Below are 19,724 nucleotides of genomic sequence, written 5' to 3'. Positions count from 1 at the left end.
TAGAATTGGCCCAAGCACCATTTTCACACATTGAAGCAGCTTTTCATAGCTGCAGCAGATGTGTCGGTCGGCTGATGAATGTCCATCAGCCGGCTGACAAACCTCGAGAGTCCATTCTAGTAGCCTTTTTTGTGAAAAGTGGCGTTTCGGTCGGCTGACCATGGGGGTTCGGGCGGCTGATGATGCACTTTCGGTCAGCTGATCCTTGCCGTCGGTCAACCAATCCTCCCTGGGACCTTCTCCTTTCAGTTTTCTTGGACAGTTTACTTACACCGACTTCAGAGGGACTTATCTCCTTCGTTTCTAATTCAAATCTGTTCATTCTTGAGTCTAAATTCAAAAGCTCGAAGTTATCCTTCCATTGGTACCAACCACTCATCAAAACTCCAATTGTAATGGGAGTTATTCCAGTTCTAAGGAGATAGGGTCAAGGAAATCTTTAAGTGGAGAAGGCCACTTTGTTTTAAATTTATATCTTTTCCGTCCGGACTCAAAATCAGGCGATTCTTGAGTCTAACTTTGTTCATTTTTCGTTGTCTTTCCAATGGTGTGCGCGGTGGCACCCATTTCAGTGTGAAATGACCATTTTGCCCTTGATTCATTTCTTTTCGAGTTAGGCATTCTTGCTTCATTTGCTTGGCTCATTTGAGTTCAGTGGCTTTATGGGGAGTCATTTTGGCGTTTTAGAGATAACGTACATCTCTAGAGGCCTTTTTACTTTTTTTGCTTCCGCATCTTGGATCTGGTTCGGGTCATCACAGAACACATTGGGTTGAAAAATCCAGGGTCGTTACAGATATATCCTTTTCCTTGTATTTGGTCTGGTATATGTTCTAATTAACTAACATGACTTGGTTTCATCTATACATTTAAGTTGCTTATCTGGTCTAATTATTCTCTTTGACACCACAGTAGGACATCTAGGACTTGTAATTCAAGTGATCAGAATTGCCAAGTCCAATTTTTTTTTTGGATTAATGAGGTAAGCTTGCTTTTAATGAGTTGGAGTTATAGATCTATTATTCTCAATTCAGTGGTTAAATATATTTTACATATTAAAAAAAAAATGTTTTAATTCAGTAGTTAAATATAAAAAGTTAATTACAAATGAGCTTTCTTGATAGCCCACTCATCTAAAAATAGATAATGCTAAGAACCTAATGTTCAAAATAGCTGCTTTAAACATAAAGACTAAAAAAGGTCATGCTAAACACATAGTTATGCTTAATTTCAACAAAACTGCCCGCTTTAAAGAAAATATTGTAAAAATTAACTTATATAGCTATGCATAGAATTGGAGCCTTGGAATTAATAGAATATATGAATTGGAGAAAATTTTAGTTCATGTAGCCGAAATATGTCCTTTTAACATTTTCCAAGCATTTGTGTACGAGCAGCATAACGTAGGAGCAATGTCCTCCTGGTCTCCATAACTGTGTGTGTGTCTTGTATTAGTGCTAGGTCAGTGGATGTAAGTTGTCATCAAAGTCTTTCACTTGCTTCCAAGAAATTTTAAGGATGAAAGTCAAATTTTTATTTGATTAATGAGGTAAGCTTGTCTTCAATGAGTGACGCCAACACCAACCATTTCACATCATTTTTCTAACTGAATCAACTCATTTTTCAAGATGAACATACCATTTTTTTACTCCAAGCACGTGTTCATGAAGGCATCCCGATGATTCTTGTTCATCGACTGTTGAAACACCAAAATATTTTATTACAATAACGAGTACAGATATTATATTAAGTACCATTTTATCTTCTTCCTTCCTAATTAAATATCAATGAGTGTATTGGAAAGTGAGTTAGAAGACAGTCCAAAATTTCTCTTATATATCAGACTCTCAAAATGAAGTTTTCAGTACCACAATTAGCTTCAGGAAAATGGGCGGGCCTTCAGATTCTGCTTGTTGGAAGAACTGGTTCAGGTTTGGGTATGAAGAACACAAGGACACTCCTAGTGACATCCGAAATGTGCTGCTAATAGTGGCAGCTCTGGTCACCGCGGTGACCTTCCAAGCCGGGGTCAACCCTCCTGGTGGTGTTTGGCAGGATGACAGCAATGGACACAAGGCAGGAAGGGCAATTTACGCGTCTCACAAAGTAGCATTCTACGTTTTCTTGATATCTAACACATTTTCTCTTTCCGCCTCCATCCTTGTCCTTGTTTCTCTGACTCATGGATTCCCTTTTCATTTCGAAATATGGGTGGCCATGGCCTCAATGTATGCAACTTATGCTTCTGCAGTTTTCGCTATTGCACCAGGTGAATCAGTGAATTTTCGCTATGTTCTGCTTGCAGCTGCTGTGCCTTTTATAATGAGATTTGTGATTCAGTTGTTCAAGAGGTGGAAGTGACATTGTTTTTTGCTATGTGTTGTTTGTTGGTGCTTTTTATTTTTTTATTTTTTATTTTTCTGGTTTATGGAAATGGCCCTTTTCAATTGTAATGTGAGGGTATGGCCTCTCTTGTAGCTTTGTATTCTTGTTTTGTTGGTTTAATGTAATTTTATTTAGGAAATAAATAAATAAATAAAGAGTAGCCAATTTATATAAAAAAAAAAGATTTATATGTTCATGTTGTGGTTGGTCCTTATTGAATTCGAAACAATATGTATCACCATTGAGCTTCTTCATTCAAGCTTCTAACACCATCTACCTTTATTAACAAATAAAATCTAACAAATTTTCATTGGCAGGTTAAAAAAAAAAAAAAAAAAAAAAAAAAAAAAGGTGTAATATGATGGACTCAGTTACTATTAGTTACTTGGAGTGTTTAATCTTATATTCTTTTTAGTGTGTTACAGGGAATTTGTCTCTCTTTACTTCACTGGTCTTGTATTTGGTCTTAGATTCGAAGTAACTAACAAATTTGATTTCATCTTGGGTGACCATGGATTTAGATTGCATTGGCTTGGGTATCAAACCTAAATCAATCTGATCCCAAAGAATTGATAAAAATTAAATTTAATATGATTTGTAGAAAGTTGCAATTCGAACCGAACACGGTTGGTAGCAAGAACACGTTTGGTGGTCCTTATTGATAAAGACTTGGTGAATAAATAGAGACAAGAGAGCGGCCACCATATTAATGTTACAACATACATTATACAAATAAAATAAGAAAATACAAATTTGCTTTTTTGGTAGATGAGTGCATATATTAAATTATTTATTTGTTTTTTCTTTAATAGCTAGTGCTATTAAAGACTGAAAGAATACTACAAAGTATTTCATTTTCAATGCTACATAGCCATGTTTGTACATTTCATTATTGCCCCTCTACCAACCTTGATTTTGTCACGCATCCAAATAGTTATTTTTGAAATCTATATAAACAATCAAATGTTAATGACAGATTTAATTTGTAGGCATTCTGTGTTAGAGATGCTAGATTTAATTTGTAAAATGAGGCCTTTCATTAAAGTTGCAGAGTCTTTATTTTATATTTTTTGATACAAGTTATATTATCGATGGTATTCCTTACAAAAAATAATGGGTCTATTATAATCATCTTTTTTTTTTTTTTTTTTTTTTTTAACACATATCATATTATGAATGATATTTCTTAAAAAATGGTTGATTTATTACAAACAATTTATTCTTTATCATATTTTTATTTTTGTTTTTGGTAAGTAACATGTTAGATTAACCATTTCTCCAAAAAAAAAAAAAAAAAAAAAAACATTTACACCAGATGATGATGCTGCCAAAAAAAATTATATATATATATATATATATATATATATATATATATATATATATATATATATAACATAACCTAACAAATACGTAGTATAAAATACAAAAGAAGAAAAGAAAAAAATTATTCAAATATGCATGTTAAAAGGAAGAATTTTAAGACCGGGGAGTAGAAAAAGAAAAAGAAAAAAAAAATGAGAGAAATTTAAACCAAAAAAGTTAAAGGAAAATTTAAATACTATAATTTATTTTCATATAGTGTAAAAAATAAAAAATAAAAAATACCATATATATTATATTGGGCTGGCCCAGATCAGGGGGCACGCCCTCACCCCCACACCGGTGTCCTTAATTGGCTTCGCTCACAACTTATTACTTTGTTCAATTATTGATAATCTTATATGACTTTAGATTGATGGCACGTATATGATATAACAAAGTATTAAAGGTGTAGAAAAGTCTTTATCGAACAAATTAAAATTTAAAGTAATAAAAAACAATATTCACGAATGATAAATAATTTTTTTGAATCTTTTTGAAGGAATTACTAATTAATCTCAACTCTATCAATTTTCTTTCTTTCTTTTTCTTTTCTTGGCAAGTGTAGTTGTATCAATGTTCAAGAAAACAACATTATAGTTTTATACTTGTTTTTGCAAAAAACGTGAAATTCAACTTAAATGCAAGTTCTAGTTTTTTTTATCAGACAACCTGGGTTATCATTTTGATTACTCAAATTATGATTTCCTAAAATAGAAAATATATGATAAAATATTATCATTCAAATAATGTAACCATTTACCAATCATGATAAATGGCTAACTGTCAAATAAAGAAAATTCCTATTCCCTGATATAAAGATTATTAAAATGGAATCCTGAGGGATAATAGTTGTCATTAAAAATTTAAAACAAGGTTGAAAGTCCATCTATTTAATAAAGACCTGTAATAATTAATTAACATCTAATTTCCTCATCAAAATTACACCGTATAATATGTCCACAATATGATGTTAATCCCTGTTTTCTCATCAAAATGTATAACGACAAGGACAAATAGCCGATTATATTGAACAATGATAAGAATTATGTAAATGTTTACATACTCTTGGAATTATATATACCGCATAGATATCGTTATGTATTGTATATGATTGTTATGTATGTATTTATTTTTCGTGTGCTTAATTATTAGTGATTTTATCTTTGTTTCCGACTCAGTTTCAAATGAGGCAACATACTTCATATTCACGGCATCAAAATATATAGTCAAAGCTATGGTCTTAGTGTAGGTAATTGATTTGGTACAAAAGGTGTTGGTTTTTTTTTTTTTTTTTGTCAGAAACGGTAACATCAACACTAGTTTTCGTCTAATTTTTTCACCACGCTAGTTCCTTTCCCATCTCATTCATCCGAGGACTGAGACTGAGAATCAGAACCACTTTTATAATTTTTGCATTGCATAAGAGTTCACCAGAATTCTCAAAGTATTAATGGCACTCATCTACGTAACCTTAGTCACACAATTCATCCAAAGTAGTTCCACTCTCAAACTCCGTAAGCAAATTTGCGATTTGGGAGCGAATTCGTACAAAATTCGCGAATTCAATTTTTGATTTGTTTTCCTAATTTGCGATTTCCATACGAATTTACTTTATATAGCTAAATTTATTAGAGTCCCAGTGATATAAAACACATATATTACCACATATGCATTTATTATTTACCATATTACTTAATATATACATTAATTAATTAAATTTCAGTGTGTCCAAGGTATATGGCGTTGTTATACTACCACACACACACATATTAATTATACATGTTTTAAAATATACTATTAAATTTTTTTTCAATTAAAGAATATTACAAATAAATCACGTATCTATTAGTGAAAAAAAAGTTAGCTTATTTATTATATGTATCATTAATGGAATAAATAATCACATATATGTATCATTCACGAATTTGTTTTCCTAATTTGCGATTTTCATACGAATTTACTTTATATAGCTAAATTTATTAGAGTCTCAGTGATATAAAACACATATATTACCATATATATGCATTTATTACTTACCGTATTACTTAATATATACATTAATTAATTAAATTTCAGTGTGTCCAAGGTATATGGCGTTGCTATACTACCACACACACACATATATATTAATTATACATATTTGAAAATATACTACTAAATTTTTTTTCAATTAAAGAATATTACAAATAAATCACGTATCTATTAGTGAAAAAAAAGTTAGCTTATTTATTATATGTTTCATTAATGGAATAAATAATCATGAAAATATTTGCATATAGATTTAAATAAATAAATAAATAAATATATATATATATATATATATATATATATATAATTTTATTCAAACAAAATATACCTACGCTCTCAAGACACTCCTGCTTTAAAATTTTTTTACACTTTGACGCTTTCGCGCTCCAGCTCTCGCACCTGCACCCGCTCCCGCTCTGTGTGACTTAGATCGTAACTCTTCCATGTATTGCATGAGTTGGCAACACAAAGCAGTTGGTGAATAAATAGAAATAAGAGAGGAGCCCACCATATTAATGTTACAAGGAATAGGGATAGTAATTGGGTGCGCTAGCAGATCGTGCACCACACTTATTCGATCAATAAATACAATAACGATGCATGAAGCTTATGCCCCCAATACCTTATCTATTACAAGATGCATGACAAAACAAATACAAATGGTTTTTTGGTAGATGAGTGCATTAACCGTTAGTATTAAATAATACAGGAAAGGTAGTACACGAGAAAAATTTCATGCGCAATAATCAACGGATAGATGCGCTCTTGCAAACAAAATTTTCACCCAGTACATACCATATGTGGACCTACTATGATGGTTGACGTCAAATGACTAAAAACCATGTTTCTTTCATTTTCTATGCTACAGAGTTATGTTTGTACATTCCATTATTGCCATTTTACCAACTAAGATTTTGTCATGCATCCAAATAATTATTTTTGAAATTTATAAACAATCAAATATTTGGTGAAACTTTTTACCCACCCTTTTTAAAGAATTAATCATTAACGCATAGCCCGGCCAGTGAATTTGTAAACCCAAGCCCGCTCTGACCTTACTTGCTCAACCACGTCAACCATCAACAAACCCAACCACCAACCACCACCTAATGGCTAGATTTATTAGAATCATTTTATTATTTAGGAAGACAATATTCACATTTCTCTTTTCTAAAATTGCACTTCATATATATATATATAGGAGACAATATTCACATTTCTCTTTTCTAAAATTGCACTTCATATATATATATATATTTAGGTCAAAAGAAAATTTATTCAATTAAAATTATTAAAATGATGATTAATGTCAAAATCAGGTCACAACTACTCAAATCAAAAAGTAGAAAAAAGGGCAAGCACAATTAGAGACAAAAGACAGTCACCATTGTTCCAATCTATAGCTTTATAAGTATATTCTTCTCCCTTTAACTATTATTTCTAAAATCACCCTCTTCTCATGTTCTTTATTTTGGCTCAGTTTTCTTCCTTACCTTCCTTAATATTTCATTCAATAAAAATATCAATCAAAATTTGAATGTATAAACCAAATAATCAAAACAATTCAGTTAATTGGGATGAGATCTCACCAAAGCTCGAAGGGATTTCTCGGCATATAGCAAAAGTTTTGGAGCAAGCACACATTGTTTAGATTAAGTTAGTTAATTACATAAATGGATGACGTCGAGAGGATCCGCTCTAATATCTACCTCGCGAGCTTATCCACCAGACGAGTTAGGCACAAATGCTAATTCCATCGGTTTCAATCACCGTCGAGGGCTTAGCCACCAGACGATTGAGTGGCCTAAGGTACAAACAACAATTGATTAGGTCATTGGATGTAATTTATCATGAAAGGTGAACTCTAGAAATCTTTCACTTGCTTCCAAGAATTTTTAGGATGGAAGTGAGTGGCCTAAGGCCCATCACTTTCAATCCCATTAGAGGGTCCAATATATTGAATAATATAGGGCGGGCATTACTAATGACGTGGCGTGCCCGGCACATTCGTTGTCTACTCACGAGGCATGATGATTCTATAAACACGTCATTCCCGATGCACTCACCATAAGTCACTTTAACAAGGTTAATTAACAAATATGTACTCTCTCGGTTCTAAAATAAATGTTCACCTTGAAAACTATAACTCATAATGGGATAATTTTTTTGTAAATCCCACACCTACTATGATAAATAAAAATTTATATATATATATATATATACTCCCTCTATCCCATAATATATGTCTTGCATGGGAATCCAACTTTTTATGGTAGTAGAGTTTTAATAGTTTTTTATTGTATTGATAAGAGTGAAGTTTCAAATATGTTCTTACTAAAAGACAAAATAGTGCTCCATAATTAATGCAGTTGTTTAGTTAAAAAGATAGTTTGGAAATGTTATAAAAAATAGTACATTTAATTTTGGAATATGACATGTTTTTTTGGACATCCCAAAATGAAAAGATGGATAACTATTTGGGACGGAGGAAGTATGTTATAAGACCTTATTTATAACACTTTAGCAGTAATATTGTTATGTTTGAAATCATAAGGGTAGTTTTGAATTGTACAATCACCTTCTTCTTTTTTCTTTTCTTTTTTTTTTTTTTTTCTTTTTCTTAATAACTTCATACTATCCAAAATAACAAAATAATATTTTTCAAATTTTTTTTTTTTTTCATGTGCCATGCCTATGATGTATGAAATGTATCTTTCATTTTCAGTGCTATAGAGCCATGTTTGTACATTCCATTATTGCCTCTCTACCAACCTTGATTTTGTCACGCATCCAAATAGTTATTTTTAAAATCTATATAAACAATCAGATGTTAATGACAGATTTAATTTGTAGGCATTCTGTGTTAGAGATGCCAAATTTAATTTATAAAATGAGGCCTTTTATTAAATTTGTAGACTTTTTTTATTTTCGTTTTTTGATACAAGTCATATTATCATCGATGGTACTTCTTACAAAAAATCAACAAATTGAGCTGATGGAAAAGATAATTGGGTTGATGGAAAAGATGCGTGAAGAGTTCTTACAGCAGTTCAAGACCCTCCGACAGACGAACAAAGCTAGTACGGCTCAGATCGTGGCGCTCCACCAACGGGCCATGCAAAGCCCTTCAGATTCTACTAGGAAAATGGCGACGCCTTCAAATTCTATTTGTAAAAGGTTTTTCAGGTTTGGGTATGAAGAAAACAAGGACACTCCAAGTGACATCCGAAATGTGCTGCTAATAGTGGCAGCTCTGGTCACCGCCGTGACCTTCCAAGCCGGCGTCAACCCACCGGGTGGTGTTTGGTAGGATGATGGGGATGGACACAAGGCAGGAAGGGCAATTTACGCGTCTCACAAAGTAGCATTCTACGTTTTCTTGATATCTAACACATTTTCTCTTTCCGCGTCCTTCCTTGTCCTTGTTTGTCTAACTCAAGGATTTCCTTTTCATTTCGAATTATGGGTGGCCATGGCCTCAATGTGTGCAACTTATGCTTCTTCAGTTTTCTCTATTGCACCGGGTGAATCAGTGAATTTTCGCTATGTTCTGCTTGCAGCTGCTGTGCCTTTTATAATGAGATTTGTGATTCAGTTGTTCAGGAAGTGACATTGTTTTGTGCTATGTGTTGTTTGTTTGTTTGTTTATTTATTATTTTTTTTTTTTTTTTGGGTAACTGTTATGTGTTGTTTGTTGGTGCTCTTTTTCTTTACTCTTTATTTATTTATTTATTATTATTATTTTTTAAATCTTTTCTGGTTTATGGAAATGGCCCTTTTCAATTGTAATATGAGGGTATGCCCTCTCTTATAGCTTTGTATTCTTGTTTTGTTGGTTTAATGTAATTTTATTTAGGGAAAAATAAATAAATAAAGAGTAGCCAATTTAAAAAAAAGAAAAAAAAGAAAAGAGAGAGAGAGAAAGATTTATATGTTCATGTTGTGGTTGGTCCTTATTGAATTCGAAACAATATGTATCACCATTGAGCTTCATTCAAGCTTCTAACACCATCAACCTTTATTAACAAATAAAATCTAACAAATTTTCATTGGTAGGTAAACAAGGAAAAAAGAAAGTGTAATATGATGGACTCGGTTAGTATTAGTTACTTGCAGTGTTTAATCTTACATTCTTTTTAATGTGTTACAGGGAATTTGTCTCTCTTTTCTTCACTGATGTTGTATTTGGTCTGAGATCCCCCAAGTAACTAACAAATTTGGTTTCATCTAGGGTGACCATGGATTTAGATGGCACTGGCTTGGGTATCAAACCTAAATCAATACAAGTTCTGCTGTATTTTGTATGGTTCAGATAGCTATTTGTCTTCTTTTCTTCATTGATCTTGATTCTTCTCATCTTGATATTGTAATGACCCGGTCATTTTTCTTCCTTTCCTTTTTATGAAATTTTACGGATAAATTTTAACTTTTAATTTTCTTTTCTGAGTTCAGTTTCTCGTCTTATAGTGTCGTCTTGAGTTCTCGGAAATAGTTTTTTAGACTCTTTCGTTCGAATTGACAACTTCCTTTGAGGATCGAGTCATTTCCGCATTTTCATTTTTTCGACATTATTCATTTTTCGTCCTTTTCCCTATTCTGTATTTTCCCCGTTTGTCACTTTGTTGACATAACCTCATTTTTCATTCTCGGATTTAGTTTTTGACCTCATGTATCTTTATTCTAAGTGGTTTCAACGAAATACGTATCTTTACTTTTGCAAGAAAGTACTCTGGTTGCTCCCGGTGTCCATAGGGGCATGGATGCATAGTTCTTTATAATCTTTTTCTTTTCTTGGGGTGTTTTTTGTAAATATCTTTTGAAGATATTTTATTTCAGGGGTTTTTAAGAAAATATTTTTGGAAGATATTTTCATTCTGGGGCAGTTGTGCAATTTTCACTTTTTAGAGGGGCCATTGTGCAATTAACAAAAGTTATTGCAAAAATACCTCGTTTTGAGCCTGGATTCTCGTACGGGTTTCATTTTCACATTTTGTCGAGTCATGTACTCTTAGAATTTCTTTCTGATCGTTTTTCTCCAGTTTCAGGATTTTTGGCCCCGGTTGTCGCCGAACTTGTTCGGGGCATATCTCTTTGCTTGGGACTCAATTTTTGACGTCGTTTCTTCCATTGTTCATATTTTCTCATTTTGAATCTTTTTCGTTCATGGAGTTTTTCCGTTTGAGTGCGTTTACTCAAAATCCACTTTTCCGGACCCGGCGGGACCCTTTCGGGGCACTTTTTGAGTTTTCTATAAATAGGGGAGTCTTAAGTCAAAAAGTCAGATTTCTTCATCTTCTTCCCCCTCTTGGCCGGCAGCCATGGGAGCCCAAGGGGCTGCCTTCATTCTTTCTCCTCCTCCACTTGATTTCCTTAGTGAAAACTCTTCGGCCTTAACGTTTATCGTTGGCCTTGACGTGTTCTACCTTTCCCTCTTATTAGAAACCATTTCTGACCATTTCTTGAGTTCGGGTTTGAAGTCAAGTTGTGATTTTCATGGGGCTTCCTTCGAATTCTTGTTCACCGTGTTGTCCCCGACAAAACCCCTCGGTATCGTCGGATTCGAAGCACTTTTCTTTCGGTGGGGATTTGGGATTTTTATCTCAAATTGAGATTGGGGGTGTTATAATTTACTTTCTTGTTATATTACATGTTATGGATGCTTATACAACTCATATACATGCTTGGATATCAAATCTAGAATTTTTATTTATTTATTTTCATGTATGAGATTTGATTTTCCCGATGGGTTAAAACTTGTGGCATGGCATTATAGTATACCTTAATATGGTCATTGACATATATTAAATTTAGAACATTTGGACAAGTATTAAAGTTTTTATTTAATATTTATCTTGAATAAATATTTAATTCACGTGGCCTTAACTAGATAGAAATCAATATGTGTTAGCATATTATATTAGGCCCTAGCATGCTCTTCAACATAGGTGAATTTGAGAGAAATCGGTGATGTTTTGAAATCTAGAAATATTTAATTAATTTGATTTAATTAATTTATTCCATATGTACTATTCACTATATTGGAATTCTGATTTGATATTATTGATGTGCATGCCATATGATTTCATATATATTATTTTGAGAATTTTTGGACAACTATGATTTTTAGATAAATTAATTAATTAGGTTAATTAATTTCTACTTAGTGTTCTAATGATTTAGTCATCTATTTCATGGGACTTTTGTCTTTTTATCATGCATCATGACTTGTTGTATCATGGTTTCACTAATGTAGTTATTGAATTTTCACGATTGTCTTGGAGTGATTTAATTATTCATGTATGGCTAAGTAAATAATTAAATTGTGTGTCTTATATTAGTGGTATACTTGCATCAATGAATTATATGTGCTATATATCATAGTTTGTAGTTCATGTAGATGCATATTATGATTTCTTGACATTTCACTTGCCATGATAGTTGAGAACTTAGGTCATGATTTGTGTGTTTCCAAAATCTCGATTGTGCATGAAATGTGTTTAATGCATTACTTGTATCTTGATACTATCTTGACTTGCATAACTTGTTGATTTTGGAAACTCGGGGATATCAATCAAGAAGTGACATGGCTAGGACTTGGTTCTAGTACGGGAGATAGAGAGCTCCCTACATTATCATGCACACTAGGGGAAGGTACCCTTGGGTTAGTAGCCCTAAAGTGATCCCCAAAGAATGGTTTTTCTATGGTGCGCACTAGGGGAAGGTACCAATGGGTTAGTAGCCCTAAAGTGATCCCATGAGTACGGTTTTAATCCGGACGATATCCAAGTATCCACATTGGTTGATTTCACTCTTTAAATTTCAAGTTGCTATTCCTTAAAGATTTAAAACTCTTTTCGTGTTATATATAATGTTCCAACCTTGTTCAATTGCATTGATACTATGCCTTATCTTTGATTTCGCGCCTTGTCCTTGTCGTGTTAATTGAATTGTTTCAATCTTGTTACTTTTCTTAATTATCTTGTTTCATGTTACATTGTGCTATCGTGACTTAGGAATGATCCTCTACGTGTAACTTAACTTAGATTCTAGTTAGCATGGTTCACATGTAATGATTTATATCAACATGCAAACTCTTTAAACCCTTAGATTTCAAGTGTTATCTCTTAAAGATATAAGGACCTTGTCGGAGTATTTCCTACCTTGTTTAATTTGCACAGACATTATGCTTACTTCGTGTATTTTGATCTCATTCAATATACTTGAAACTGTGCACTTGCTTCTTGCGTCTAGATTCCATTTAGCATATTCGTGTCTTGTATACTTGCCTTGTGTGTTTCCAATCTCATTAGTATACCTGTGTTTTATATATTTACCTCGCATGTTTTTACTTTCGTTCAGTACACTTGTAACCGGTATGCTTGTATGTCGTGTATCTCATTTCAATTGCATGAGTAGCTTAGGATGCTCCCTGAGTCTCATCTTGACATAGACGCTAGGTGGCATAACCCATTTGAATTGCATCATGTTAGTCTAAAAATCTGAAAGAAATCGAATCGATGTATGCTCATTCTCTACGAGTAAACTTATTTACTCACCCCGAAGTTATTGGGGGTATTGTTCAGGTACGAAGACTTGTTTCGTGATGCTCATCGCTCCGTGGATGACTTATAACTTTTAGGTTTCCATTTCATGCAAATGTTAGCATGAAATATCTTTCCGTAGCCTTATGTATCAAACTTGTATTCTTTGATTCCATTTATGTAATGTGTACATAAGTACACCTTTTTCATTGTATTCAATATGTATAAGATGAGGCCGAAGGCCAATGACATGTATCTTGTATTCTATACACTTTCGTTTTCAAGGTTCACTATGAAAATATTGAAAATTCACAAGTCTTTACTTTATAACTTTTGCGTCGGGCGTGGGAATTCCATTCTTTTTCTTTCATAGGGTTTCTATGATCATGGTTGAGGTGTGGCCAAAGGCCAAACACCATTTCATTCTAGGTTTTGCATTGTGGTTCCATTTATAGTGTTTTTAGGCATTTTTGGCCGTTGAGAGGTTATATTTTGCATTGAGGCTATTTTGAAGTCGCGGACCATTGGGACGCGTCTTAAATGTCTTTTTACGTTCGCGTGCATGTCCACATTACACAAAACTCTTGAGTTTTAACTTTTGACCTATTTTTGGGCGATTTATTGAATTTTCATGTAAAATTCATCATTGGGATGTCATTTTGAGTTCTTCCTTGTTTATATGCATGCTTTGGATGCTTGAACGGGGCTAGAAAATGTTTTCAAACTTGTTCGGATCATGTAGAATGCATGTAGAACCCTAGAATTGGCCCAAGCACCATTTTCACACATTGAAGCAGCTTTTCATAGCTGCAGCAGATGTGTCGGTCGGCTGATGAATGTCCATCAGCCGGCTGACAAACCTCGAGAGTCCATTCTAGTAGCCTTTTTTGTGAAAAGTGGCGTTTCGGTCGGCTGACCATGGGGGTTCGGCCGGCTGATGATGCACTTTCGGTCAGCTGATCCTTGCCGTCGGTCAACCAATCCTCCCTGGGACCTTCTCCTTTCAGTTTTCTTGGACAGTTTACTTGCACCGACTTCAGAAGGACTTATCTCCTTCGTTTCTAATTCAAATCTATTCATTCTTGAGTCTAAATTCAAAAGCTCGAAGTTATCCTTCCATTGGTACAACCACTCATCAAAACTCCAATTGTAATGGGAGTTATTCCAGTTCTAATGAGATAGGGTCAAGGAAATCTTTAAGTGGAGAAGGCCACTTTGTTTTAAATTTATATCTTTTCCGTCCGGACTCAAAATCAGGCGATTCTTGAGTCTAACTTTGTTCATTTTTCGTTGTCTTTCCAATGGTGTGCGCGGTGGCACCCATTTCAGTGTGAAATGACCATTTTGCCCTTGATTCATTTCTTTTCGAGTTAGGCATTCTTGCTTCATTTGCTTGGCTCATTTGAGTTCAGTGGCTTTATGGGGAGTCATTTTGGCGTTTTAGAGATAACGTACATCTCTAGAGGCCTTTTTACTTTTTTTGCTTTCGCATCTTGGATCTGGTTCGGGTCATCACAGAACACACTGGGTTGAAAAATCCAGGGTCGTTACAGATATATCCTTTTCCTTGTATTTGGTCTGGTATATGTTCTAATTAACTAACATGACTTGGTTTCATCTATACATTTAAGTTGCTTATCTGGTCTAATTATTCTCTTTGACACCACAGTAGGACATCTAGGACTTGTAATTCAAGTGATCAGAATTGCCAAGTCCAATTTTTTTTTTGGATTAATGAGGTAAGCTTGCTTTTAATGAGTTGGAGTTATAGATCTATTATTCTCAATTCAGTGGTTAAATATATTTTACATATTAAAAAAAAAATGTTTTAATTCAGTAGTTAAATATAAAAAGTTAATTACAAATGAGCTTTCTTGATAGCCCACTCATCTAAAAATAGATAATGCTAAGAACCTAATGTTCAAAATAGCTGCTTTAAACATAAAGACTAAAAAAGGTCATGCTAAACACATAGTTATGCTTAATTTCAACAAAACTGCCCGCTTTAAAGAAAATATTGTAAAAATTAACTTATATAGCTATGCATAGAATTGGAGTCTTGGAATTAATAGAATATATGAATTGGAGAAAATTTTAGTTCATGTAGCCGAAATCTGTCCTTTTAACATTTTCCAAGCATTTGTGTACGAGCAGCATAACGTAGGAGCAATGTCCTCCTGGTCTCCATAACTGTGTGTGTGTCTTGTATTAGTGCTAGGTCAGTGGATGTAAGTTGTCATCAAAGTCTTTCACTTGCTTCCAAGAAATTTTAAGGATGAAAGTCAAATTTTTATTTGATTAATGAGGTAAGCTTGTCTTCAATGAGTGACGCCAACACCAACCATTTCACATCATTTTTCTAACTGAATCAACTCATTTTTCAAGATGAACATACCATTTTTTTACTCCAAGCACGTGTTCATGAAGGCATCCCGATGATTCTTGTTCATCGACTGTTGAAACACCAAAATATTTTATTACAATAACGAGTACAGATATTATATTAAGTACCATTTTATCTTCTTCCTTCCTAATTAAATATCAATGAGTGTATTGGAAAGTGAGTTAGAAGACAGTCCAAAATTTCTCTTATATATCAGACTCTCAAAATGAAGTTTTCAGTACCACAATTAGCTTCAGGAAAATGGGCGGGCCTTCAGATTCTGCTTGTTGGAAGAACTGGTTCAGGTTTGGGTATGAAGAACACAAGGACACTCCTAGTGACATCCGAAATGTGCTGCTAATAGTGGCAGCTCTGGTCACCGCGGTGACCTTCCAAGCCGGGGTCAACCCTCCTGGTGGTGTTTGGCAGGATGACAGCAATGGACACAAGGCAGGAAGGGCAATTTACGCGTCTCACAAAGTAGCATTCTACGTTTTCTTGATATCTAACACATTTTCTCTTTCCGCCTCCATCCTTGTCCTTGTTTCTCTGACTCATGGATTCCCTTTTCATTTCGAAATATGGGTGGCCATGGCCTCAATGTATGCAACTTATGCTTCTGCAGTTTTCGCTATTGCACCGGGTGAATCAGTGCATTTTCGCTATGTTCTGCTTGCAGCTGCTGTGCCTTTTATAATGAGATTTGTGATTCAGTTGTTCAAGAGGTGGAAGTGACATTGGTTTTTACCGTGTGTTGTTTGTTGGTGCTCTTTTTCTTTACCTCTTTTTTTTTTTTTTAAATCTTTTCTGGCTTATGGAAATGGCCTTTTTCAATTGTAATGTGAGGGTATGCCCTCTCTTCTTGTAGCTTTGTATTCTTGTTTTGTTGGTTTAATGTAATTTTATTTAGGAAAAAAATAAATAAATAAAGAGTAGCCAATTTATAAAAAATAATAATAATAAGATTTATATGTCCATGTTGTGGTTGGTCCTTATTGAATTCGAAACAATGTATCACCATTGAGCTTCATTCAAGCTTCTAACACCATCTACCCTTATTAACAAATAAAATCTAACTACTTCTCTTTTAGTGTACGGTGTTACAGGGAATATGTCTTTCTTTTCTTTACTGATCATGTATTTGGTGTATTTGGTCCGAGATTCGAAGTAACTAAAAAATTTGGTTTCATCTAAGGTGACCACGGATTTAGATTGGATTGGTTTGGGAATCAAACCTAAATCAATCTGATCCCAGCGAAATGATAAAAATTAAATTTAATATGATTTGTTGACTCTCAAGAAGTAAGTGTAAAACTCTCTCTTTTCTGTACCTTGAGAGTTGAGATGATTCTTAGACATAAACTTTAACACTCTGGTTACTTTCCAGGTCTTTCCCCTTCCACAGCATCCTCTGGTTCGTGCACCATCCTCTCCAATTACCTTTTTGGGAGCATTATTTGATACTGTGGTAGCTTCCATCCATGCTGAACAAGATACATTATCCAGATCCCCCTTTCCAGAAACTGAAATACAGATGGGGGTAGGATTAGAGTTAAAACTTTAAAGAACTAAAGAAATAGTGTACATATAATATATATTTTGTAATAATGTAAAACTAACGGATTTGTTATACAGGTTCTGTTTTTTAAACCCTAATTTATTAATCGATCCGTTTTCTACGAATTCTTATTTTATAAATTTGTAACCCAAACATTACACTAAAAATCGATAAATCCGTACGGATTTAATTGGATCAAATCGGATTCACGAATTAGGGGAATCAAATGAACACCCCTAGTTACATCTAGTTGCTTATTTAGTATTATTATTCTGTTTGACACCACATAGTAAGGGTGTAACTTGTCATTTTTACAATTAGGGTTAGTCATTTGTTGAAAAACATTAATTCAAATTCAATTAGGGTTCGAATTGAGTCGAAGTTTTCAATATATATATATATATATATATATATTATAATAATATTCATACTATGATCACTTTTTTTCTTTTCAAATTTTTTTATTTAAAATTTAATTTATTGCATTCACAGGATTAATTTCTTAGAAATCCGCATTAACTTTGTTCAATTTTTTGTGCTTTAAAGTATTCTAATATGAAATTATTAACTCTGGATCAAATTAGATTTTCAATGACTAAGGGACTTGTGACTCAGTGGTATCTTCTCTACCTCTCAAACTGGACTTGAGGTTCAAGTCTCTAAATGAGCAAAGTGAGTTTGTGAGTGGCTTGTCATTGACCAAAAAAATAAATAAATTCAATTTGTACTGTGATTATATTGACAATTCTAAGTAACTCGATTTTTTAATTTGAAATCTCAACTTGAATTGTAAACCTAAATTTAAAAATTAAAGGATAAGTTGAGCTCGGATTCAGTAATTATAGTTGAAGGGTCATAATAGAATTTAATTAGAATTGAATATTTCATACATCCAGTTAGACTTGAGTTGTACTCATCCACCTTGCCTAAGTTGCAACCCTATGATTTATAAATCAAAGTATGAGAATTGCCTAGTCCATTTTTTATTATGAGATAAGCTTGACTTAAACCAGTGACGCACCCAAATTGGGCGGCAAGCCAATTTGGTAATAATTAGCATGGATTTATACCAAGTAATTTAGGTTGCAATTTAATTTATATTTCCTTAATTATTCACGTTTCTTAGCAAATTCAAGTCTTTATTATTTCAATCCCAATTTGTCACCTTTTCGATCAGATTTCAGTTTCCTTTCGTATTTCAATTCTATTCAATTTCTATGCTCCAATTACTCCGTATTTTCTTTAGAAAGTCCGCTGACCCGGTCAACACGGTGATCGTAAACGTCAACCATTTTACACCATCTTCCTAACCGAGTCAACTCATTTTTCTAGCCGGACGTATTCACGAAGGCACCAAGATGATTCATTTTCATTCTCCGTTGAAACACCAAGCTATTTAATTACAATACTTTATGGTAAACGTCAACCATTTCACACCATTTTTCTATCCGAGTGAACTCATTTTTCTATATGAGCATATTGACGAAGGCACCAGGATGATTCTTCTTTGTTGTCTTGTTGAAACAGTACCAAATCGTCTTCTATATATAACACTCTCAAAATGGAAGTTTGCTGCAGGAAAAGCCCTTCAGATTCTATTAGGAAAATGGCGACGCCTTCGTATTCTATTAGGAAAAGTTTTTTCAGGTTCGGGTATGAAGAAGACAAGGAGACTCCCAGTGACACCCGAAATGTGCTGCTAATAGTGGCTGCTCTGATCACCGCCGTGACCTTCCAAGCAGGCGTCAACCCACCCGGTGGTGTTTGGCAGGATGATGGCGACGGACACAAGGCGGGAAGGGCAATTTACGCGTCTCACAAACACGCATTCTATGCTTTCTTGATATCCAACACATTGGCTCTTTCCGCATCCATCCTGTCCTCGTCTCTCTCACTTACAGATTTCCATTTCATTTCGAAATTTGGGTGGCCACGGCTGCAATGTATGCAACTTATGCTTCTGCAGTTTTTGCTATCGCGCCAAATGAATCGGTGCGTTTTCGCTATGTTCTGCTTGCAGCTGCTGTGCCTTATATAATCAGATTTGTGATTCTGTTGTTCTGTAAGTTGAAGAATAGGCAGGGCCGGACCTAAAATTTTAGGTAAGGCAAGACTGAAATTTTGTAATAATTTCAGGGGCATTAGTAATATTTTAGGGATACATATTGAAAAAAAGGAACATAATATATTAGTAAAAAATTAAAAATTCATAGGCAACATTCGTGGTACTAGTCTTGACTCTCCGATAAGTTATTTTTCTGAGCAATTGATATGGCTGGATGTTTTGGTGCCCTCTGCTGTAGCATTGTATTCTTGTTTAGTTTGTTTAATGCAATTTTATTTGAAAAAAAAAAAAAATAGATAAATAAAGAAAGAGTATCCAACATCCAAATTATTATTGTACTTACTCTCTCTTGACTATTACCTCTGTCCCAAAAAGAATATCGCGTGTTTGCATAACCGTGGG

At 33.8% G+C, this 19,724-nt stretch overlaps 2 protein-coding genes across 2 annotated transcripts; both read left to right on the top strand.

Annotated features, from left to right (window-relative positions):
• Positions 1-1,887: 1,887 nt before the first annotated feature.
• LOC132300991 (uncharacterized) lies at positions 1,888-2,361 on the top strand. Its single transcript, XM_059798291.1, has one exon. The coding sequence runs from the start codon at positions 1,888-1,890 to the stop codon at positions 2,359-2,361; it is 474 nt and encodes a 157-aa protein (XP_059654274.1).
• A 13,599-nt stretch (positions 2,362-15,960) lies between these two features.
• On the top strand, positions 15,961-16,434 carry LOC132300990 (uncharacterized). Its single transcript, XM_059798290.1, has one exon. It carries the CDS (start codon positions 15,961-15,963, stop codon positions 16,432-16,434), a length of 474 nt encoding a protein of 157 aa, XP_059654273.1.
• Positions 16,435-19,724: the final 3,290 nt, after the last annotated feature.

This window comes from Cornus florida, unplaced genomic scaffold, assembly GCF_030987335.1.
Source record: "Cornus florida cultivar Cherokee Brave unplaced genomic scaffold, ASM3098733v1 CherokeeBrave_3.0.0_Hap2_Chr03, whole genome shotgun sequence".
In the NCBI taxonomy this organism is placed as follows: Eukaryota; Viridiplantae; Streptophyta; class Magnoliopsida; order Cornales; family Cornaceae; genus Cornus; species Cornus florida.
This window is presented reverse-complemented; position numbering and strand designations above follow the sequence as displayed.